The sequence below is a fragment of the Manis pentadactyla genome, chromosome 2, assembly GCF_030020395.1.
Source record: "Manis pentadactyla isolate mManPen7 chromosome 2, mManPen7.hap1, whole genome shotgun sequence".
Taxonomy (NCBI): Eukaryota; Metazoa; Chordata; class Mammalia; order Pholidota; family Manidae; genus Manis; species Manis pentadactyla.
In genome coordinates this window covers 33,999,629-34,018,168 of record NC_080020.1, presented here as the reverse complement: position 1 = coordinate 34,018,168, position 18,540 = coordinate 33,999,629, and the positions used below count along the sequence as shown (strand labels likewise).

Sequence of the window (18,540 nt, the reverse complement as noted above, 5' to 3'; positions counted from 1 at the left end):
AAAATAGAGGTTAATCTTGACTAAATTTTAGAAAAAGCATTTGGTTTATAGATGAAAAAATTCAAATTTAAAATTAACCTGCAAATTAATACTTAAAGGTATTTATCTACATAGAGATAGATGTTAATTGGAAACCAGAACAACTTGCAAATCAGTATATTTTAATTTAAGGTCTTTATAGTTTATTGAAACACTCCATTGTCACATTGAGAGTTCCAACAAGACCATCTGGCTGCTTATGTTAGAGTTTATAACCTGTGTAGCAGAACCTTGTGTTACCAGGGTCTGGTCCCTGGCTTAGTAACTCTAGGTACTTGGTTACATCTATACTCTTAGGTTGAATCAGATTATGAGAATTGATTTTCCCCCTAATCAATCTCATAAGAGATTGTCAGAATATGAGAATTGATTCCTCCTTATCAGTTTCTTAAGAGATTGTTTATAAACTAGAAAACAGATTTATAGTAGATTCATAAACTATTTTTAGGTATACCTCTTTTCCTGGTGTTAATGCACTTGCCAAATCAAATCAAATCAAATGTTACTGGACAAATACAGAGTAGGAATTAGGGGAATTGATTTGTCTGGGTGGGGAAGACTTGCTAACTGTCTTTGCTCCACAGTAGAGTAAAACTCCCCCAGTGATTATTCCATCTTCCATCAAACTATTTCTCATCTATGACATTCCTGAATAAACCCTGAAAAATTCCTTCTTCTAAATTTCCCTTTTTCCTAGCCCCTCAAGGAGTAGAGCATATATGATCCATGCTAGTCCTGGTCCTTTTGATTAGACATGAGTAAGTTTACCAAGTCTCAAACTGCCTTTGATATAGTTTTACTCTGAATGTGACTTTATTTTGGCCTCGTTCTGGAACTTTCAGGGCAGTGAGTACTGCTGCCGTTTGACAAGTGTGTGTCAAGTGTTAATACTCATGCAAAATCAGTAGATTTTTAAAAACATTTTAAAGGGATTTAACTGAAACAGTCTTACAATAAAATAAAGGCTATTTAATTTTTCTCTTTAAGTACTTTAAACTTGTGTTTTAAAGTGTTTATTGAAGTAATACAAGATGTTTTCCTGTCTTATTTTCTTATTCAGGTAGTAGAGGTATATGGCCTTCTAGCCTTGGGAATGTCCTTGTGGAATCAGCTGGTGGTCCCTGTACTTTTCATGGTTTTCTGGCTCGTCTTATTTGCTCTTCAGATTTACTCCTATTTCAGTACTCGAGACCAGCCTGCATCACGTGAGAGGCTGCTTTTCCTTTTCCTGACAAGGTAAGTAATAGGAGCATATGATACTATACATAACCTTAGGAAAAGAAAACTTTGATCTAGGAATAGTAAGCTTTGCAAATTAACTTTTATCAGTTATATCATAGTACCTCATATTAAGGTAAGGTTTTTCATTCAGTAGATGCCTCAGTCTGGCTGTGCAGGGAGGTGCTGATAGAGTTTTGGCATGGTACATTTGGCTGCACTGTGCAACAAAGTGCAACGAATGATTTGTAGAAAGGTATGTAGTAAATTGTAAAAGTCATCTTTAAATTTGAAGTTTAATTATTGGGTCAATAAAAGAAAGAAATGTTATCAAGAATAGCTGTCATTTATTGAATAGTATTTAATATGTGCCAGCAATTCTGTTAGAACACTGTGTCCTCATACTGTACCCACCCTGAGAGATAGCTTCCTTTATTATCATTACCATTTTATAGGTGAGAAACTACCAAGAGTAACTTGCCCCAGGTAACACTGCTAAAAGAGGCAGTGCTGAAACCCCACCGGAGTTCACACCCTGTGGCTTAACTCTGTGCTTTCACTATGCCCTGTTTTTTTCATGTTTTATTTCATTGTTGAGATAGAGTCAATTAATTGGTGGAATTATTACATCACCACACTTACTGTTTAACCCGAAAGAATTCTAAGACTTAGTCTTTAAGGCTTAGTTTTTTAAAAAAGATGTATTAAGTCAGTAGAGTGCTTTTTCCACCTCAGTGTCCTTTTGTGCTTATACTAGATCCACATTTGTTACTTTCCCACTCATGAACTTCAAGCCTTCAGAATCTAGCACATGATATATACATCTTCACCTGTTGGCACATTGTCACATTAAAAGATGAGAACAGAAACTCTTGTCCTCCCTGGTGGATAAAAGTTGAATTATAGTTAATAGAGCCATTGTTTCTCAGTCATCCAAAATGATGAAGCACTGTGCTATAAGTGGTGTGGAGAATGAGAGATTTAAGAAAAATATGCTGTCCTTACGTGAAATAAAATAAATAAAAATGTCATGGGGCAGTATCTATTTTGGCAAATAAGTAGAAGAAACTGTGTCAGATTGTGTACATCCTGAAAATAACAATTGATTAGCTTCTATAACCATACAGTCAATTGATATCAAATACATTTTAATCACCAGTTACTAACTTTAACTGCTATTTATTTTTATGTAAATATTATGGAGGTTTTATGCAGAATTTCTGAATGATCTAAAAAATAAGTGAAATTAAAAAGAAAGAGATACAGTCCTGTGGTTGGGATAATATAAGTGTGGGGGTGGGATTGGTTGTGTTTTAACCAGATTGTTACTGTAAAGCAGTATCAAATGAAGTATAGCATAGTGTAATAGGCTTCACAAATCAGTAAACTGAATGAATTTGGACATATTTACAAAGTAAGCAAATAATACTGAGATTTTAGATAAGGTTTAGTTATCTTGCCAAAATAAGTTTTCTCTCTCTTTCTTTTTTATATATGGGATAAATTACTTCTTCTCAAAATAAAGAGTATTTTGATTTAGATCATGTAAGCATTGGTTCTTTATCCTGAATGCTCTCTGCACCAGGTTATATTTGTGTGTTTTCTTGTGAAAGGCCAATTTATTTATAAAAAGAAGGATTAGAAGTTTACCAGAATACTCTGACTAAACCAACAAAAAAAGTAAGCTCAAAAGCAAAAAGAAGGGGTTTTTTTGCAGCCAGAAAATAGAAACTAAGTGTAATAAAATGTCTCCTTGAAGACAGGGGAAGAAAAATTTTATAAATGATCCAAACTCTTTCACTTCCCCAAAGCTAGGTTGAAACCTTTTGTTTGCTTTAGTGTGGTCCTCTTGAAAATGTAATTAAATCACACTGCTTGGGTGTAAAAGATTTCTCTAAATATTGAGACAAAAATAGAGAAATAGTATGAAACTTCAGTAAAATTTTCACTTTTCCAGTGAAAAGGAAATAAAATTTTTGGTGTTATTTTCAGCCATGATTCTTAATATTTTTAGATTATTGGACAATTTGTTTAAATATGTTATGTAATTTCTTGGAAAAAATGTCAAAAATTAGATTTGTTTAACGATGTTATAAAATTATTACTTTAACTATCAAGCACCACAACTGGTGTATGTTTTTTTTGGCTTCTAACATAAAACCAGACCTTTTCTCCACCATAATGTACATTGGCCTATATAAAATTAGATGTTTCACCTAAAAGCTAACTTATAAGCAATTGTATAGGAAGGACAACTGTGTAGCAGAAGCATGGAGCAACAATAGTAAAGGAACAGGTATGGTTTTGCCCAAATGAATGCCTTATCCATATAAATGAAATTCTTTACTGAAATTCTAAAAGTTAAGATGTAGTGCTTTGAACATATTCTAGATGCTGTATAAGTGCTAAATCCAAATTATTAGTACATACTACCTATTTGCAAAACACTTGTTAATAAATTAATGTCTTATACGTTCTGTGAAAGTATTGAGTGTTTCCCTAAAATATGAAAGTATTTCCAAGCTTTTGTGTAAAGTCTTCCACTTTGCCTTGTAAGTGGTATTCATAGTAAACTTTTATGCTAAAAATTGATAATTAAAATTATATTTAAGTGTTGTTGGACTGTATTCCTTTAAAATGCTTTTGAAATAACTCAGGAAAAAATGCATTTATCTAAACCAAAATTAAATTTTAAAGTACCAGTAGTATGGAAGATGCCTGTACAGTGAGAGGAGTCAGGAAGCAAAGTCAACATAGGCCCTCTCCAGTAGAGTTTGATCAAATAAGGGGGGTTGACAAATAACACATACAGTGTGAACAATTTGAATAGTCAGCATGTTTCAGAAGGAACAATGGGCAACTATAGAGGTTTATTATGAATATTATCAGCATGTTAATTATAATTCTTAAGAATTGGACAAGATTTAAGCCCTTAGAGTTTTACTGCATTTGAAGGAAATGATAAAGACTTTGTTTTACATATGGTGCTATATACTGAATATTTGCCAACCAGATAGAAAAATGTAGGTTGGGATAGTAAGGAGAATTGATTTAAATTATTAATGGATTCGTTAGGTGTTTTGATCTTAAATTTTGGTTTGGGGATTATGAGGATCCAGTCAAACTTTGTGGTTATTTAAAGGCTTAAGATGTTTTTATTCTAAATAGAAAATTTTTATCTGTCAATATTCTCCCCCTTCTTTCTAGTATTGCTGAATGCTGCAGCACTCCTTACTCACTTCTGGGTTTAGTCTTCACGGTTTCTTTTGTTGCCTTGGGTGTTCTGACACTCTGCAAGTTTTACTTGCAGGGTTATAGAGCTTTCATGAATGATCCTGCCATGAATAGGTGAGTTCTTTATTCTGAATATCTCTAGAAATGTTAATGTCATCTATAACTTGAAGAAGTAATGATGAATTTCTTTGTTGATGAATTTTAGAGGAAATGGGGTTTTGAGTTTTTTGTTTTAAATAGTTGCAACATCTGGATTAAAATTCTATGAAAAAAATAGCTAAATTCCCAAGTATGAAAAATGTATTTTTATTATATGTACAAAGCAATATGTATTGGACATGTTCCTTTCCTAGAGTTATAAAAGAAATTTTTGATAGCTTTTTCCCATTTGAAGTTGAAGTGTAGCCCTGCTAAAATTAGATTTCTGTATTTGATACTTAAATTTTTTTGTGTTTGGATATAATTTTGATACTGACTGAAGTTTCAAAGGACTCATTAATGAGGATACAGAATAGTTAATCTAATTGTTAATATCAGTAAGATCAGGTATTGGGAAGCCCTGTTTCTAGAACTTGTCATGATTTCTGTTATCTTAATACAGGAGTTCAGTGGTTTCATTTGAATAAATTTATATAATCTCTTCTTAAAGTCTTTAAACATTTATGGAGTTTTCAGAATTAGTATATGCTGAATACCTTAAAAATTGGGGGTGAAATTTTTTTGTCTGTATATTTTTTTATGACAGAAAAGGAAACTGCTACACTCTATAATTTCCTGACTCTATCCCCATGGTGTCTTAACGTGATCCATTGTTCACTGTGTTTTCTCTTACACATGTATCTTAACTTTTGTAGTACATAAGATAAGCTATTCCCCATAATATTACTGATTTGAAGGGTATGTACATTTTAAATTTATTAGCAAATTTTTCTCCAGAAAGTTTTTATCTGTTTATATTTCAACATTAGTCTGTCCTCTATTTTCTCACATTCCTTGTCAGAACATGGGTCATCAAATTTTGATTGCTAATTTGTGGTTTTGTAAAGTACCTATATCTGCTCATTTCTCATTTATTTGTGAGAGGTTCCTTATAAATCAAGTTAATAGAATAAAAGGTCTATGAAGTTTGTATTTTCTATATGGAAATTGAACTAAAAATTGTATTTATACTTCTGGGTTTTTTTGGTCTTTATGTCTTCTGGTTCTTACGGCCTACTTAAATAGACCTTTCCTACTCCAAGATTATAAGGGTATCACCTATGATTTCCCCTTTTGTAATGAGGATATAGTTCATGATGTAAATATATGTATTCAGTGGATATTTAAGAATGGTAAAGGTATCTATCTGAGTCATTAGCAGAACTAATTTATTTTTCTTAGAAGTTTTTTTTCTCATTTTGTTAAAATATTAGCTATATTTTATATTTTACACATGTGATATATTACAACTATTATTACATTGATATTATATGATAATATTCTGGTGAGTTTTTTAAATCTTAGAATAAATCACAAATGTGACAACAGTCTAAGCCTTTGGATTATTTTCTCTCTCGAGTTAAATGAGAGTCTGATGGTTTGTTCTGAAAACTTTTGCTTTTTTAGGGGCATGACAGAAGGAGTTACGCTGTTGATACTGGCAGTGCAGACTGGTCTGATAGAACTACAGGTGGTCCACCGGGCATTCCTGCTCAGTATCATCCTTTTCATTGTTGTAGCCTCTATCCTACAGTCTATGTTAGAGATTGCAGATCCTATTGTCCTAGCACTGGGAGCATCTAGAGACAAGTAAGAAACTTTTACAATATTCTGTATGTGAGTTTGTTGTCTGAAGATTTAGATAACATGTAGAGAGAGAAAATGGATGAGTAATTGGTATTAGCTTAAGTTAACAAGTTTACCTGTTTACTTTTCCTATGTTTGACTTTTTTCCCCCTCAAGATTCTAATAGTTTAAAGTCATATCAAAGGCTATGTAATTAAAATCAACTTTTTTCTTCAGAGAAATTAATACTTTAAATTTTTGTCCAGCTTTAAAATTAAGAATGTAGTGCATAAAATTTAGTTTTGTAAATATAGCAAATAATATATAATTTTATTCTGTACAGTGCTAAGGGGAGAAAACACTGAGTGAAATGTAAATGAGAGAAAACTTAAGGTTGTCCGGCAATCATAAAGATTAGCATTTATGGAATAACAGCTTCATTTGATGGCCTTTCGGCAGTTGCAACTTACTGTGGTTATACTGGTGATTCTTGACACCTGATGGGACTAGATGAAATTCATAGCTGAGTTCATGTTCATCTCATGATAGTAGTGTTCTTAAGGAATAAGGGCCAAATTGTTATCAAAAAATATTTTGGCGTATTGTAGTCTACACAAGGACATTCTAGGAGGAATTGCTTAAAATTTAGTGCCGTTGTTTCTTTCTAGCATCTATCCACACTCTAGTTATTATTGATTACCAAAATACCTGAATTTATTGCTTCTTTGGTGTAGTGCTTTATGTGTAAGAAATAAGTGATCTTTGGGGAGATAGAATTTTTGCAGCAGATTTTAAAACCATTCCAAATTAGCATTTTAATTATAGTTAATCAAATTTAACTTTCTGTCTCCATTTCCCACATTGCCAGACATTCTAAAAATTTTTTCAAATGGTAGAATGCCTGAAAGAATCAGTTTAATTTCAGTAAACTCAAAGCTCTTAGATTTGTTTCAGATAATCTTAATGATCATTATAATTACAGTTATAAAAGATTTAGTTTTTAAGGTCTAAGGTTTTTGAATAGAAGCATTTAAAATGGTGAATTCAATAGTGAACTCAGTTAAATAGACCTTATATTGTCTTGTTTTTGACCTGGGTACAGTTACTGTGTCATCTCTGGCAGTATCCTTCAGTGTTATTAAGTATACTAATTAACATGTATCAATAAAACTAATAGAATACTGTAGAAAAGTCTCAAAAAGATAAGAAAAAAACAACATTGTTCCATTGCTATAAGAAGTAGTAAATTCTTCCTGGATGCTGAACTAGCTCCATAACTGGCTGCTTTTTCTAAGGCCAAATAAGGAGGCAGTTCAGAGGGAAAGGAGCAAAACGGAGAAGCCCTGTGTATGTGGGGGAGTTACTTGAATTGGTGTCAGTGTTACTAACTGATGTCTGAGGCAGAAGATGCTCTTGGTTGTGAAAAGATAAAATAGAAATGAACCGCTGGCTTCTGTAGTACCCTCCCATCATTGCTTATGGTAATAAGAGAATACTGTCAACAGCTAGATGCCAAGACTTTTCAAAACAAATAAAATGGAGAAGTTGTGAGAAAAGTAAAACCTATAGAACCCATTCAAGAAGAATTAAAAAGCTCGTATAGTTCTATAACTTTTAAAGAAGTGGAAGCAAATTGTGGACATACTGACCCAGATGGCATTACAGGCAAGTTCTACTAAACTTTGAAGGAACCAATTATCCCTAGTTTAAACATTTCCAAACCCCAGTTCATTCAGTGAGGCCAATATAATGCCTATATTAAAACCAGACAGACAATTTGAGAAAGATAAAGTTTTGTTTTACTTCCAGTAGGAGATAGTATGAAACTTTTGTAATGTGGCCTAAGTATAGACAGCTTGACTGGTGGAACAGAGAGCCCCCCTCAACAGATCCATATATGTGTGGAACTTCGGTATATGACAGAAGTGCCATATCAGATAAAGTGCGGACAGGTGGCACTCTTCTGTAATGTAGCTGGAAAAATATGGTTTCTGTTTGGAAAAGGATGGAACTGGATTCCTATCTCACACCATAAACGAAAGAATCAACTACAGAATGTTAGAGATCTAAATGTCAACAATAAAAAATTGAAATTCTACATAGGTTAGTATATTTTTGGATCTTCAAGTAGGAAAAAGTTACTTAACTTGACAGAACTGGCTATGGAAGACTGGGACTATGAGTTTGAAAGAAAGGTGTGATAAGTCCAACTATTAAAAGTAGTTAGATTTTTTAAACCTAAAGACAACCTAAATAAATTAGGAATGATAATTCAAACTGGGAGAAGCAATTCATAGTATTCATATTTGTTCAGAAATTAGTAACAAGAATATACAAATCAGTGAGAAATAGATACAGCAGCAGGCTTTTAGAGAAAGAGGAAACACAAATGAAAATGAAAAGAGGTTCAGTATCTTTAGTGATCAGAGAAATATAAATCCAGACCAGTGAGATACTATTTTAATTTCTATTAAAAAAAATTTTTTTAGTGAGATAGTATTTTAAACAATTTAAATTTTAAATTGTGAGGTTGACAATTAATAAGTAAATAGAAAGGAAGGAAGAAAGGGACAGAAAGAGGGAAGTCACCTGACACTCAGGGTGGTAGAAGGTATTACAGGATATCCCAGGTTTCTAGTTGTAATCACTTTGGAAAACAGTTTGGCGTTATCAGTTACATTTATACTTAATACAGTCTTGCACAGGTTGAGTAGGGGCATATACTAGAATGTTCATAGCACAGTTCACAGTAGCAGAAACCTGGGAACAACGAAAATGCCCATCAGACAGGAAGTGGGTGAATAATTGTAATAGTCACAGTGGAATGTTAAAAAAGTCAGTGACATGGAAAACAGTATGAATAATTCATAGAATATGAAGTTAAAAAGTAAATGCAAAACAAAACAATATAAAAAGTTGTTTTTATGTTAGAAACAAAATTTTAAAATATACTCTTCAGGAATATGGATAGCTTAAATAAACAAAATTGTAAAAAGGAAAGCAAGAGAGTGAAGAGCACAGGATTGAAGATAATGGTTTCATTGGGTGGAGGGGAGGCAGGGCATGGAATAGGCAGACCTGCCATATGGTTAGATGTGGATTATCTAGGCCCTCGCTTTTGTGTGGGGAGCAAGGTTCATGAGTGCTTGTTACAGTAATCTAAAATAGCTAATTAGATCGCTAAACTAAATAAAAGGAGGGACATGCACAGACCAGTGGCAGTAGTATATTCTGAATCAAGTATTATGATCAGTTCAGTGTACTGGGGATTAAAAAAAAAGTATCTTAATTCTCAAATTAGAGGAACAATTAAAAGATAATATTGGTAGTCCATGAAACAATGCTGCTCTCCAACATTAAATAAATCAGTGTTGGGAGAACTGTTTGTGTCACTGGCGTTGCTTGGACTAGAGGTGACTTCAGTGTTTCAACATAAAAAGATTTTTTCAGGTAGTTTTAGCCATAGAGATAATTGTTACTTTTATCTGTAAATCTTACTGCAGTTTTTTAACAAGGAACTTAAGGACTATAGTCTACTCACTCGAATTATATAGCAGACTTTTAAATAACACACTTCTTAAGAAATGGGTTGAGTGAATGTAAAAAAATTTTTTTTAATTTTATTCTGCTTAACCTAGTAGTGAAATGAGATTTCAGTATCATTTTTCCACTGTTATTTTTATACTTGTTTAATTTTAAATTAGATTTTTATTGAATTTTAACTGCTTAAGTAAGCGTGTGTGTGTATATATATATATATGTGTGTGTGTGTGTGTATGTGTGTATATAGTATGCACACCTATATCAAAATTAGACAAATTTAAAACTTGGCATACTGTTATATATATACTTTTCTGTGTATTTATGTAAATATATGTGTGTGTGTATATATATATGTCTATTTTATATAAATAAAAAGATACACATTTAGAATTTTAAGGCAAGTTGCCTTATTAAATGATTTTTAATTTATCATCTAGCATAGTATAAATGTTACAGTAACAGTAATTCCTTCCTGCCTGCCTGCCTTTAAAAAAATGAAATTGTTTGTTAAGCATCCCAGAGCAGAGCTACTGACAGATTTGTATTTGTTTCTCAACTTCTGATAATAGAAATGTTTTCTAAGAAAAGATATAAAACACTTTTCAAAGTACCTAGCTTTAATTCTTAGCCACAATAATATTTCGCTTTCTTATTAGTTACAAATTGCAGATAGTCTAACACAACATAGCATTTAACTCTGTGTATGGGCATTTTTGTCTCCTGGAGATGCTTTGTATAGATTTGAGAATGTATCACAGATGCTGATATTTAATTAAAACATCTTAATTTTGTAGCAGCCATAAGCTTTAAACTATTTCTGTTGAAGTCTACATCTTCTGGCTTTAAATAATCTACATTCATGTTTATATTATAATAAATCATTAAATAATAATGTGAAGTTTCAATATTCAGTTTATATAGATTGCAGCAAGTTTTGTTTTTAAGAGGGAAAAGCTGTTTGGGCTCATGCTGATTTCTTTCTAGATTTGTGATCATTACGTTAAAAGTACTCCAACTTTCGCTTTTATTTACTCAAGAAATGAAGTATCTGGTTTTTTTTGGTTTTATTTTTAATTCTTACAGAGGGAATAAGGCCCTCTATCATCTATTTGCTTATAATTTGGGTAAATAAGTTATTCTTTAAGTAAGCTTGTAGGGGGGAAATTACACCTGTTTTTCCTATTACACAGAAAGATTTTTCAAAGTTCTGCTTCAGGCATTTGGTTGGGGAGGGTTTTTATATATTTATGTTTTAGGATTTGGTATTCAGTCTGTCTTAAATCGGTGTATATTTATGCATGACCTGTTAGAGTGTTTCAGTGTATGAAGAGATACACAAAGGAAAAATTATGTTCCTTTTGCCATACTAGGGGACTTCTCTTATTGTATGTATTCTACTACTGACAAGTATGGATCAGGTGGAATCTGAAATCTAAGAAATCTCTTGATTTGTTTTGTAACTTACAAGCATAAAGTTATACATGTAACTACTCCTCTGTGAAGTAATCATGATAACTTGTCCTGCTTATATCATTTGATATACGGGTGGAGAGATGAGTAGGTTGTAAAAGGCATGGTAATATATGGAAAATAATTTGAAAAATGTCAAGCAGAAGTAAATTTTAAAGTCTTACTTGACACTTTTAACAAACTTTTGTGGTTAGGAGCTAGGCTGTGTGAAAGAGTTATTGTCCTTTTTTCAAGTTTAAATTTGGGTGATACTTTATGTATGTGTATGTATATATATGTTTATTGTATTTAGATATTTCTTAAAGTGTTTACATATAATACAGAAAATATATATTATGAATATTTATGATTGTAAGAATGCTACAGATCAGTGTATGATTGGTTGGTACAGGTGTCAAGAATATGAGAGGAGAAAGGATTTATATTATCTGAATAAATACATTTGTTAACTTAAGCTAGCCTAAAGGACTTAGAAAAAGAAAGTGAGATGGAGGCAATTCTGGTGTGATGTAAGAATGCATGTATTTTTCTGGAAGGAATTAATGAACCATCTTTGCTTATGGTGAAAAACAGATGTTAATAAATTTGGACCAAGAAATTGGAAGTGGAGGAGCTCAAATGCCAGGCGAGGAAATTTAAAGATGTTGGCATTATTATGTTGGTAGAGCTTTTGGAAGGTTAATCTGGCTGGTGGTGTCCAGGATAGATCAAGGGCTAGAGGAAGGAGGACCAGCTAGTAGGCCTTCCTCACTGGAGAGTCATTCCCCTTTGTAACACCACTCAGGACAGCAGAGATTTTCATCACTGGGTGGAACAGGTGGGGAGAGGATGTTGTGTGATTTAAGACTACAGATTACTGTTAAAATGTTTAAAGTTTAATGCTACAAAAGTCTGAAATTGTTTGAAATTGCTAGGAATGGGAATGAAACTGAAAGCAAACTACTGAGAAAAAAAAAGAATTCATGGTTCTTGGCAATTGTGACTGTGTGGAGACTAAGAAAAGAAATGAATCAAAAGGCTTTGACATAGCAAGCCTATGACATGACTTGCCCTGAAATGTAGCACAGGGTCTGTGTGGAGAAGGGTGCTCAGTAAAGTATTTGTGAAATTTAAGCACAGCACAAGACCTCTTAGTTGCTAATGTAATTGTACTTCTAGGTGACAGGCACTTTTAAAGAATATTTTTCTTTTTCTAGGAGTTTATGGAAACACTTCCGTGCTGTGAGTCTTTGTTTATTTTTACTGGTATTTCCTGCTTATATGGCTTACATGATTTGCCAGTTTTTCCATATGGATTTTTGGCTTCTTATCATTATTTCTAGCAGCATTCTCACCTCTCTTCAGGTAAGCTTAGGATTAATTAACTTCATATAATAAATGATTTTATTTTTCTTTTTAGAAAAGGAATTAAACTTTTTTAAGATTAATGACCATAACCTGCCTTTTTAGGTGATTACTTCCCACACTCTTTACTGGAATGTGTTACATTTATTTGAGCATAGGATTTAGAAGGTCGGTTATTAATATACTAGACCTGCACATGTCACTGTATTTTTTTTAATTAAGCTAATTAAACAATTTTTCCATTTCAAAATGTTATGATAAGAGCTGATAATGTAAATCCTGAATTTATAAGTAACTAAACTATTAAAAGATTCTAGAGTTTGTTTGGAGCACACTTTTTTAGTAAATACCCATATAAAAATATCCACAGTTTCATGTTGTATATAAAAAGATGGTGTATGTGTGTATTACACACATAGTCGTGATGTAATCACACACACACACACACACACACACTCAATCTCTCTCTCTACTGCCCTGGAAAGATAAGCTTATTGTAACTTGAAAGTGGACCTTTGAAGCCCAATCAGTAAGAAGTAAAAGAAAATGTGGCACTGGCAATAAAGATAAATTCATTGTTTCTTGTAGAACTAAAGGTTCTTTGAAAGTTGAGACACACATATGACTACAGAATTAGGAAAATTTAGGTAGCATTTTGATGGGTTTGGGTGACCTGGGGAGTAAGGGGAAAGGAAGAGTCAGAAAACTGATTAGGAATCAGAATCATTTTAGGAAAGTTAGGTCTCTTTAAGTATGGCTTTTTGGTATCAAATTCCTGGATTACAATGATCACCTCCATTTTCATTACACCACTGTCTTCTCTAGATATTAAATGTTGCATCATGAAAGTATTAGGAATGTGTCATTGTTGTAAATTTATGAAACACTGTTATTAGTGATTCTGTTCTAATACACATTTTTTTCCCCAGGTTCTGGGAACACTTTTTATTTATGTTTTATTTATGGTTGAGGAATTCAGAAAAGAACCAGTGGAAAACATGGATGATGTCATCTACTATGTGAATGGCACTTACCGCCTGCTGGAGTTCCTTGTGGCCCTCTGTGTGGTGGCCTATGGTGTCTCAGAGACCATCTTTGGAGAATGGACAGTCATGGGGTCTATGATCATTTTCATCCATTCCTACTATAACGTGTGGCTTCGGGCCCAGCTGGGGTGGAAGAGCTTCCTTCTCCGCAGGGATGCTGTGAATAAGATTAAATCATTACCCATTGCTACAAAAGAGCAGCTTGAGAAGCACAATGATATTTGTGCCATCTGTTATCAGGTAATGTGCACAGTAAGAGCCCATTTGGATGGGTCACATCCTGTGTCCCTTGGGAGTTTTAACATGCTAACCAAATTCAAGTTAAGTTTCCAGGCAGCATTATCTCCTGGGTAAAAAAAATGTGGGCCTCAGAAATTATTAAAGACCTGATAAAATATTTCCATTTTATTTCTAAATTAAGCTTCTAATTTAGTCCCTCAAGTTCTAATTTATTGTTATTTTCAACATTATTGCTCACCCATAAATAAAGGAAAAACAGGTCAGGTGTATTTTATATTTACTCCTGAATATATATACACACACTCAAATATATGTACTATCAAATATAGTCTATAAATCAGGAGTCAGCAACTTCTGAAAAGTGGTGTGCCAACATTCTGACTCTTCCTGCTGGTGCTCCTAGGGTGGGCAGGAAGTGCTGACTTACTGTAGGTGGAGAGAGAATGTGCTTTGCGGACCGCTGGCTCTCTGAGATGGGTCCAGTCCTCTGCGGGAAGGGCGGTGAGTTGGAGGCATCAGGTGTTCTGCCGTTGCACTTGGCCCACCTGGCGTCCTTGGCACATGAGCCGTGAATTGCTGATGATTGTCTTCTATTAAAAATTGAAAGATGGTATTTAAATCAGCTTGGAAATACAACAACAAATAGGCCTGCAGTTTAGTCACTAGTGACCTGTGCAAGAAGGTGGTGGAGTAGCAGCTTTTACAGCTGAACTGTACTGTTGGCAGTGTGGACAGAAATGATGGGCAACAGCAGAAATTGTTTGTGTGAAGTCACTGTTCAGGGTGTGAGCTGATGTAAGGAAACCAGCTGTGTCAGTGAGTGTGCGGAGAAGGTTCTTTCTCCAAGGTTGCTGTACAGTTTAGATGTGTGTGTATGTGTGTGTTTAAGACTATCCAGAATAAGAATTTTTTCCTAAGAACAAAGTACAGCTACTACTTTTTTGTTATTGGAGCATACTTTTGGGTGCTAGCAAAATAATGTTTTCCTGGTTGTTTTGGGGGGCTGACTGAGGAGTGATGTAGGTACCCCAAAGGAAGCGGCCATTGTCAGGTCTGCCCCCTTTGTGCCTCGGTAGACTTGTGCACAGGACAAAGCACATCGAAGACAGGTTCAGGGCCCATCAGCTTCAGCAGCCAATGAATCTCTGGGGTTTAGGAGTCCTCCTTTTGTATTTGCTGTTGCCACATCACTTTTTTTGAGGTGCTGGAACTACCTGCTGACACCACACAGAAAATGAAAGTCAAATTGCTTAACTTCCCAGCTGGCTGCTTTTCCTTGGATGGCTTTCTGCTTAAAAGTTGACTTCCAGGTGTTACCAGTTCTTGGCAAGGAATTTCTATGATAGCCACAACTCCTTGTTTTGGAACTTTAAACAAATTAATTGTTGAATCACCAAATGTATATTCTTACAGTTTAAACATCATGTCCTCAGCCTTTCCTCCGTGAGTGAATCTTATGTAAAGTTGCCACCTCTTGCTGCAGTGGTTTTCAAACTTGAGTGTGCGTGAAGGTCACTTGGTGGCGTGCTGTAACAGTAGATTGGTGAATGCCATCCTGAGATATGCTGATTCAGTGGGACTGGTGGCCCAAGGATATGCATGGTTAATAAGCACTCTGGGTGATTGCTCTGCAAATTAAGAAACACTGGCTTGTATGGACCCTGTTTTTAAAACTGGGTTATAGACATTGTCCCGAATGAAATTGCCACTTCCTTGCCAATACCCTGGTGTTATGTGGCTGATTTTGACTCCTTGCCAATAATCTCCTCATGGAATAATCTCTTTGACTGTACTGAAGCATAACTGTGGGAACAGTCCTGTCATGAGATTTTTTTGAGGTTCTAATTATACTCATGCTGTACCAATGGAGACCCAGTAATCCTCCTGCTACAGTTGTGTGACCCTCTTGTTTCATGCTCAGGCCAGAGCCCTGTGAAGAAGGTTGTTTCATCATCATTTTTGGTTTTTACTTCTTTATTTTTTTATTACTTGGCCAGTGGTTCTTGTTATAAAGGGGTCTCTGATGGCAAGAGGATTATTACTAAAATACAAAATGAGTTTTATTCTAAGATTCATGTTATAAATTTTCTGTGGGGAATTTGTGGGAAAGAAATGTTGGAACTAGAAATTTTGGGGACAGTAGCAACGGTTTTAGATAATGAACATTTATGAGGCATCTTTTTTCCCCCTTCTAGGACATGAAATCTGCTGTGATCACACCTTGTAGTCATTTCTTCCATGCAGGCTGTCTCAAGAAATGGCTGTATGTTCAGGAGACCTGCCCCCTTTGCCACTGCCACCTCAAAAACTCCTCTCAGCTTCCGGGGTTAGGAACTGAGCCAGTTCCACAACCTCAGGCTGGAGCTGAGCAAAACATAGTGCTTCAGGAGGGTACTGAACCCCCAAATCAAGAGCATCCTCCATGGCCCGGGAGGCACGAGGGCTCTAGGGACAATAATGAGTGCACTGCCAGCAGACCAGAGAGCCAGGAAGGGACTTGGGATCCCAAGGAATATCCTCGTAGTGCACAAGATGAAGCACATCCTGTTGAGGTCAGCCAAGAAGAAAGGAAGCAGGAGTAACACTTTGAGACTCTGGAGAAATTAACTCACAATGGCATTTGTGCTCAGATTTGAGGAATGAATGTATGAGGTGATTAGGCAGAACACTTGACATTCCAAGGATCTAATCCAGGAAGTACTCTCAGTGGAGACCATCTGCTTCCATCCCCTTGACATTGTGGGAGAAATTTTGCAATGTATGCTAATTGAAATGTATTTATATATCCTATGCTGATGTTTTGTAGAGGTTTGCCAAGAAAATTCAACCTCAGCAACTTCAAAAACTGCCCCTGATTTGTAAGGGATAAAAAAAATCAGATTTGAGTGTTTGAAAGGGGCTAAAGAAAGGAGGATAAAGAACAGGAGGACAGCATGGGAAGATCAGGCAGAAGTGAAACTGACATTTCACTTTCTGTGGGACAGGATCGTTATTGTTATGAAGTATGAGTAATGACTAGTCCTTTTCTCATCCTGCCCTCTTCCTCCCCATTCCCTCATTTAACTGAAACTCAGTCAGGTGATTTTTGAGTTTTGTACAGCACTGAAGTGATATCAAAGATGTAAAAGCATTGATTGTATTCAAAGATTGAAGCACGCTCAGACTTCATATGTGCTTTAGGGGCGTGGGTGGGAGGGCACGTGGGCCTCGCGGGTGCATTCATGTAATCGGAGACTCTTGAACTTTATGATGGAGTCCTCAATATTTTGATGTATATGAAACTTTTGTTAATATATTGTTTACTGTGTTGGCTGTGTGAAGTAAACTAAAACTCTAATGAACACTTTGGAGTCCATGTTAGTGTAGGAGACCAAAGTGGGAAGGGCTTTAGGGCACTGATTAAGGCCCTAAGTGTACTTTTCAATCCTGTGTAATGTTTAATTCTTGCAACTGAATCAAAACAGTGTTAAATTATGGCAATATTTGCACTTTGGGAATGAGTACATAACTGTATGATCACATTCTGCAAATGCCATTTTTAAAGCTGTTGTTAATAGACTTTGCACCTTTTCTTTGACAAAGATGTGTCATATTTAAATTTTTACATTCATCATGGCTACAGGTAGAATGGGGAGGGGGGTATATAATTTTTTATGGGAATTTTGATATGAAAAGAAACTAGTCATTTATTTATACAATAGGCTTGGCTCAAAAACGTGTTTTTCAGACTCAATATTCCTAATGTGGGATGTGACTTTATTTTATTTTTAGTAGCAAATTTGGATGTAGACTTACAGACATAGCTGAATGTCTTAATAAATTTAAATTTGAAGATAACTTTTGTTCCTGTGGTTATTGTAAAATGTTAGGTTGAAATTCCATTCTTAGGTTTTATTTTAAGATAGCTGGGCTTCGTATATCTTGATCCCTCTCAGAAATGCCCTGCAGATGGCAACATTTTTTTTATTGAAAGGACCAGTGTTTTGAAATATACTAGTGGTAGCAAACTTAGCTCTATATCAGAAGCATCTGGGGAGCTTTTAAAAAAAGCTGACACATATCTGAGTCCCATCTCAGATTTACTGAATCAGCCTTTGGCAGTGCCTGGGAACGTGCGTTCAGAGCTTCATGGGTGACTCTATCCAGCTGAGCTTGGTGCAGCAAAGAAGTGGCTAGATAGAATGACTTTATCCCCATGTGCAGCTGGAAGCTTCTCTCCATCCTCTGGTGGCCTAGGTTAGCAGAAAACAGAGCAGATGGCTCCCTCTAGGGGTGGGCTGTTGTCCAAAGACCTAGCAGTGCTCTCAGATTGCAATCTAATTTTCAGCCTTTGTGTAAAAGCTGCATGTTCAAATATTAAACTTATTGGTGTCTTGTTAGAGGGGATAAAACTGCCAATAAAATTGGAATCATTTATGGCATGGAGCACTTGGCGATACTTTAGCAGTTCTTTACACTTTTGACCGACGGACTCATACAGACTGAGTAGAAGTACTCAGACATTTCAATAAAAGTCGAGACTAATGAGACATCAGTTTCACATTACAATACGCTTTTCCTCCTAATAGCACAGAGACCCCAGCTCTGTTCCCCAATCACATGGAGCCTGTTAGCAGCAGCAGTGGACAAACAACGTCCTACC

At 35.0% G+C, this 18,540-nt stretch overlaps 1 protein-coding gene across 2 annotated transcripts in view; it reads left to right on the top strand.

The window, feature by feature from the left end:
- Positions 1-17,735, top strand: part of RNF145 (ring finger protein 145) — a 49,428-nt gene extending 31,693 nt beyond the window's left edge. For both annotated transcript variants that reach the window (XM_036916276.2, XM_057491243.1), the window contains exons 6-11: positions 1,100-1,275; positions 4,465-4,605; positions 6,097-6,279; positions 12,465-12,612; positions 13,542-13,898; positions 16,094-17,735. In XM_036916276.2, the coding sequence (XP_036772171.2) occupies positions 1,100-1,275; positions 4,465-4,605; positions 6,097-6,279; positions 12,465-12,612; positions 13,542-13,898; positions 16,094-16,480 (1,392 nt within the window). In that variant the 3' untranslated portion in view covers positions 16,481-17,735. The remainder of the gene's footprint in view (positions 1-1,099; positions 1,276-4,464; positions 4,606-6,096; positions 6,280-12,464; positions 12,613-13,541; positions 13,899-16,093) is intronic.
- Positions 17,736-18,540: the final 805 nt, after the last annotated feature.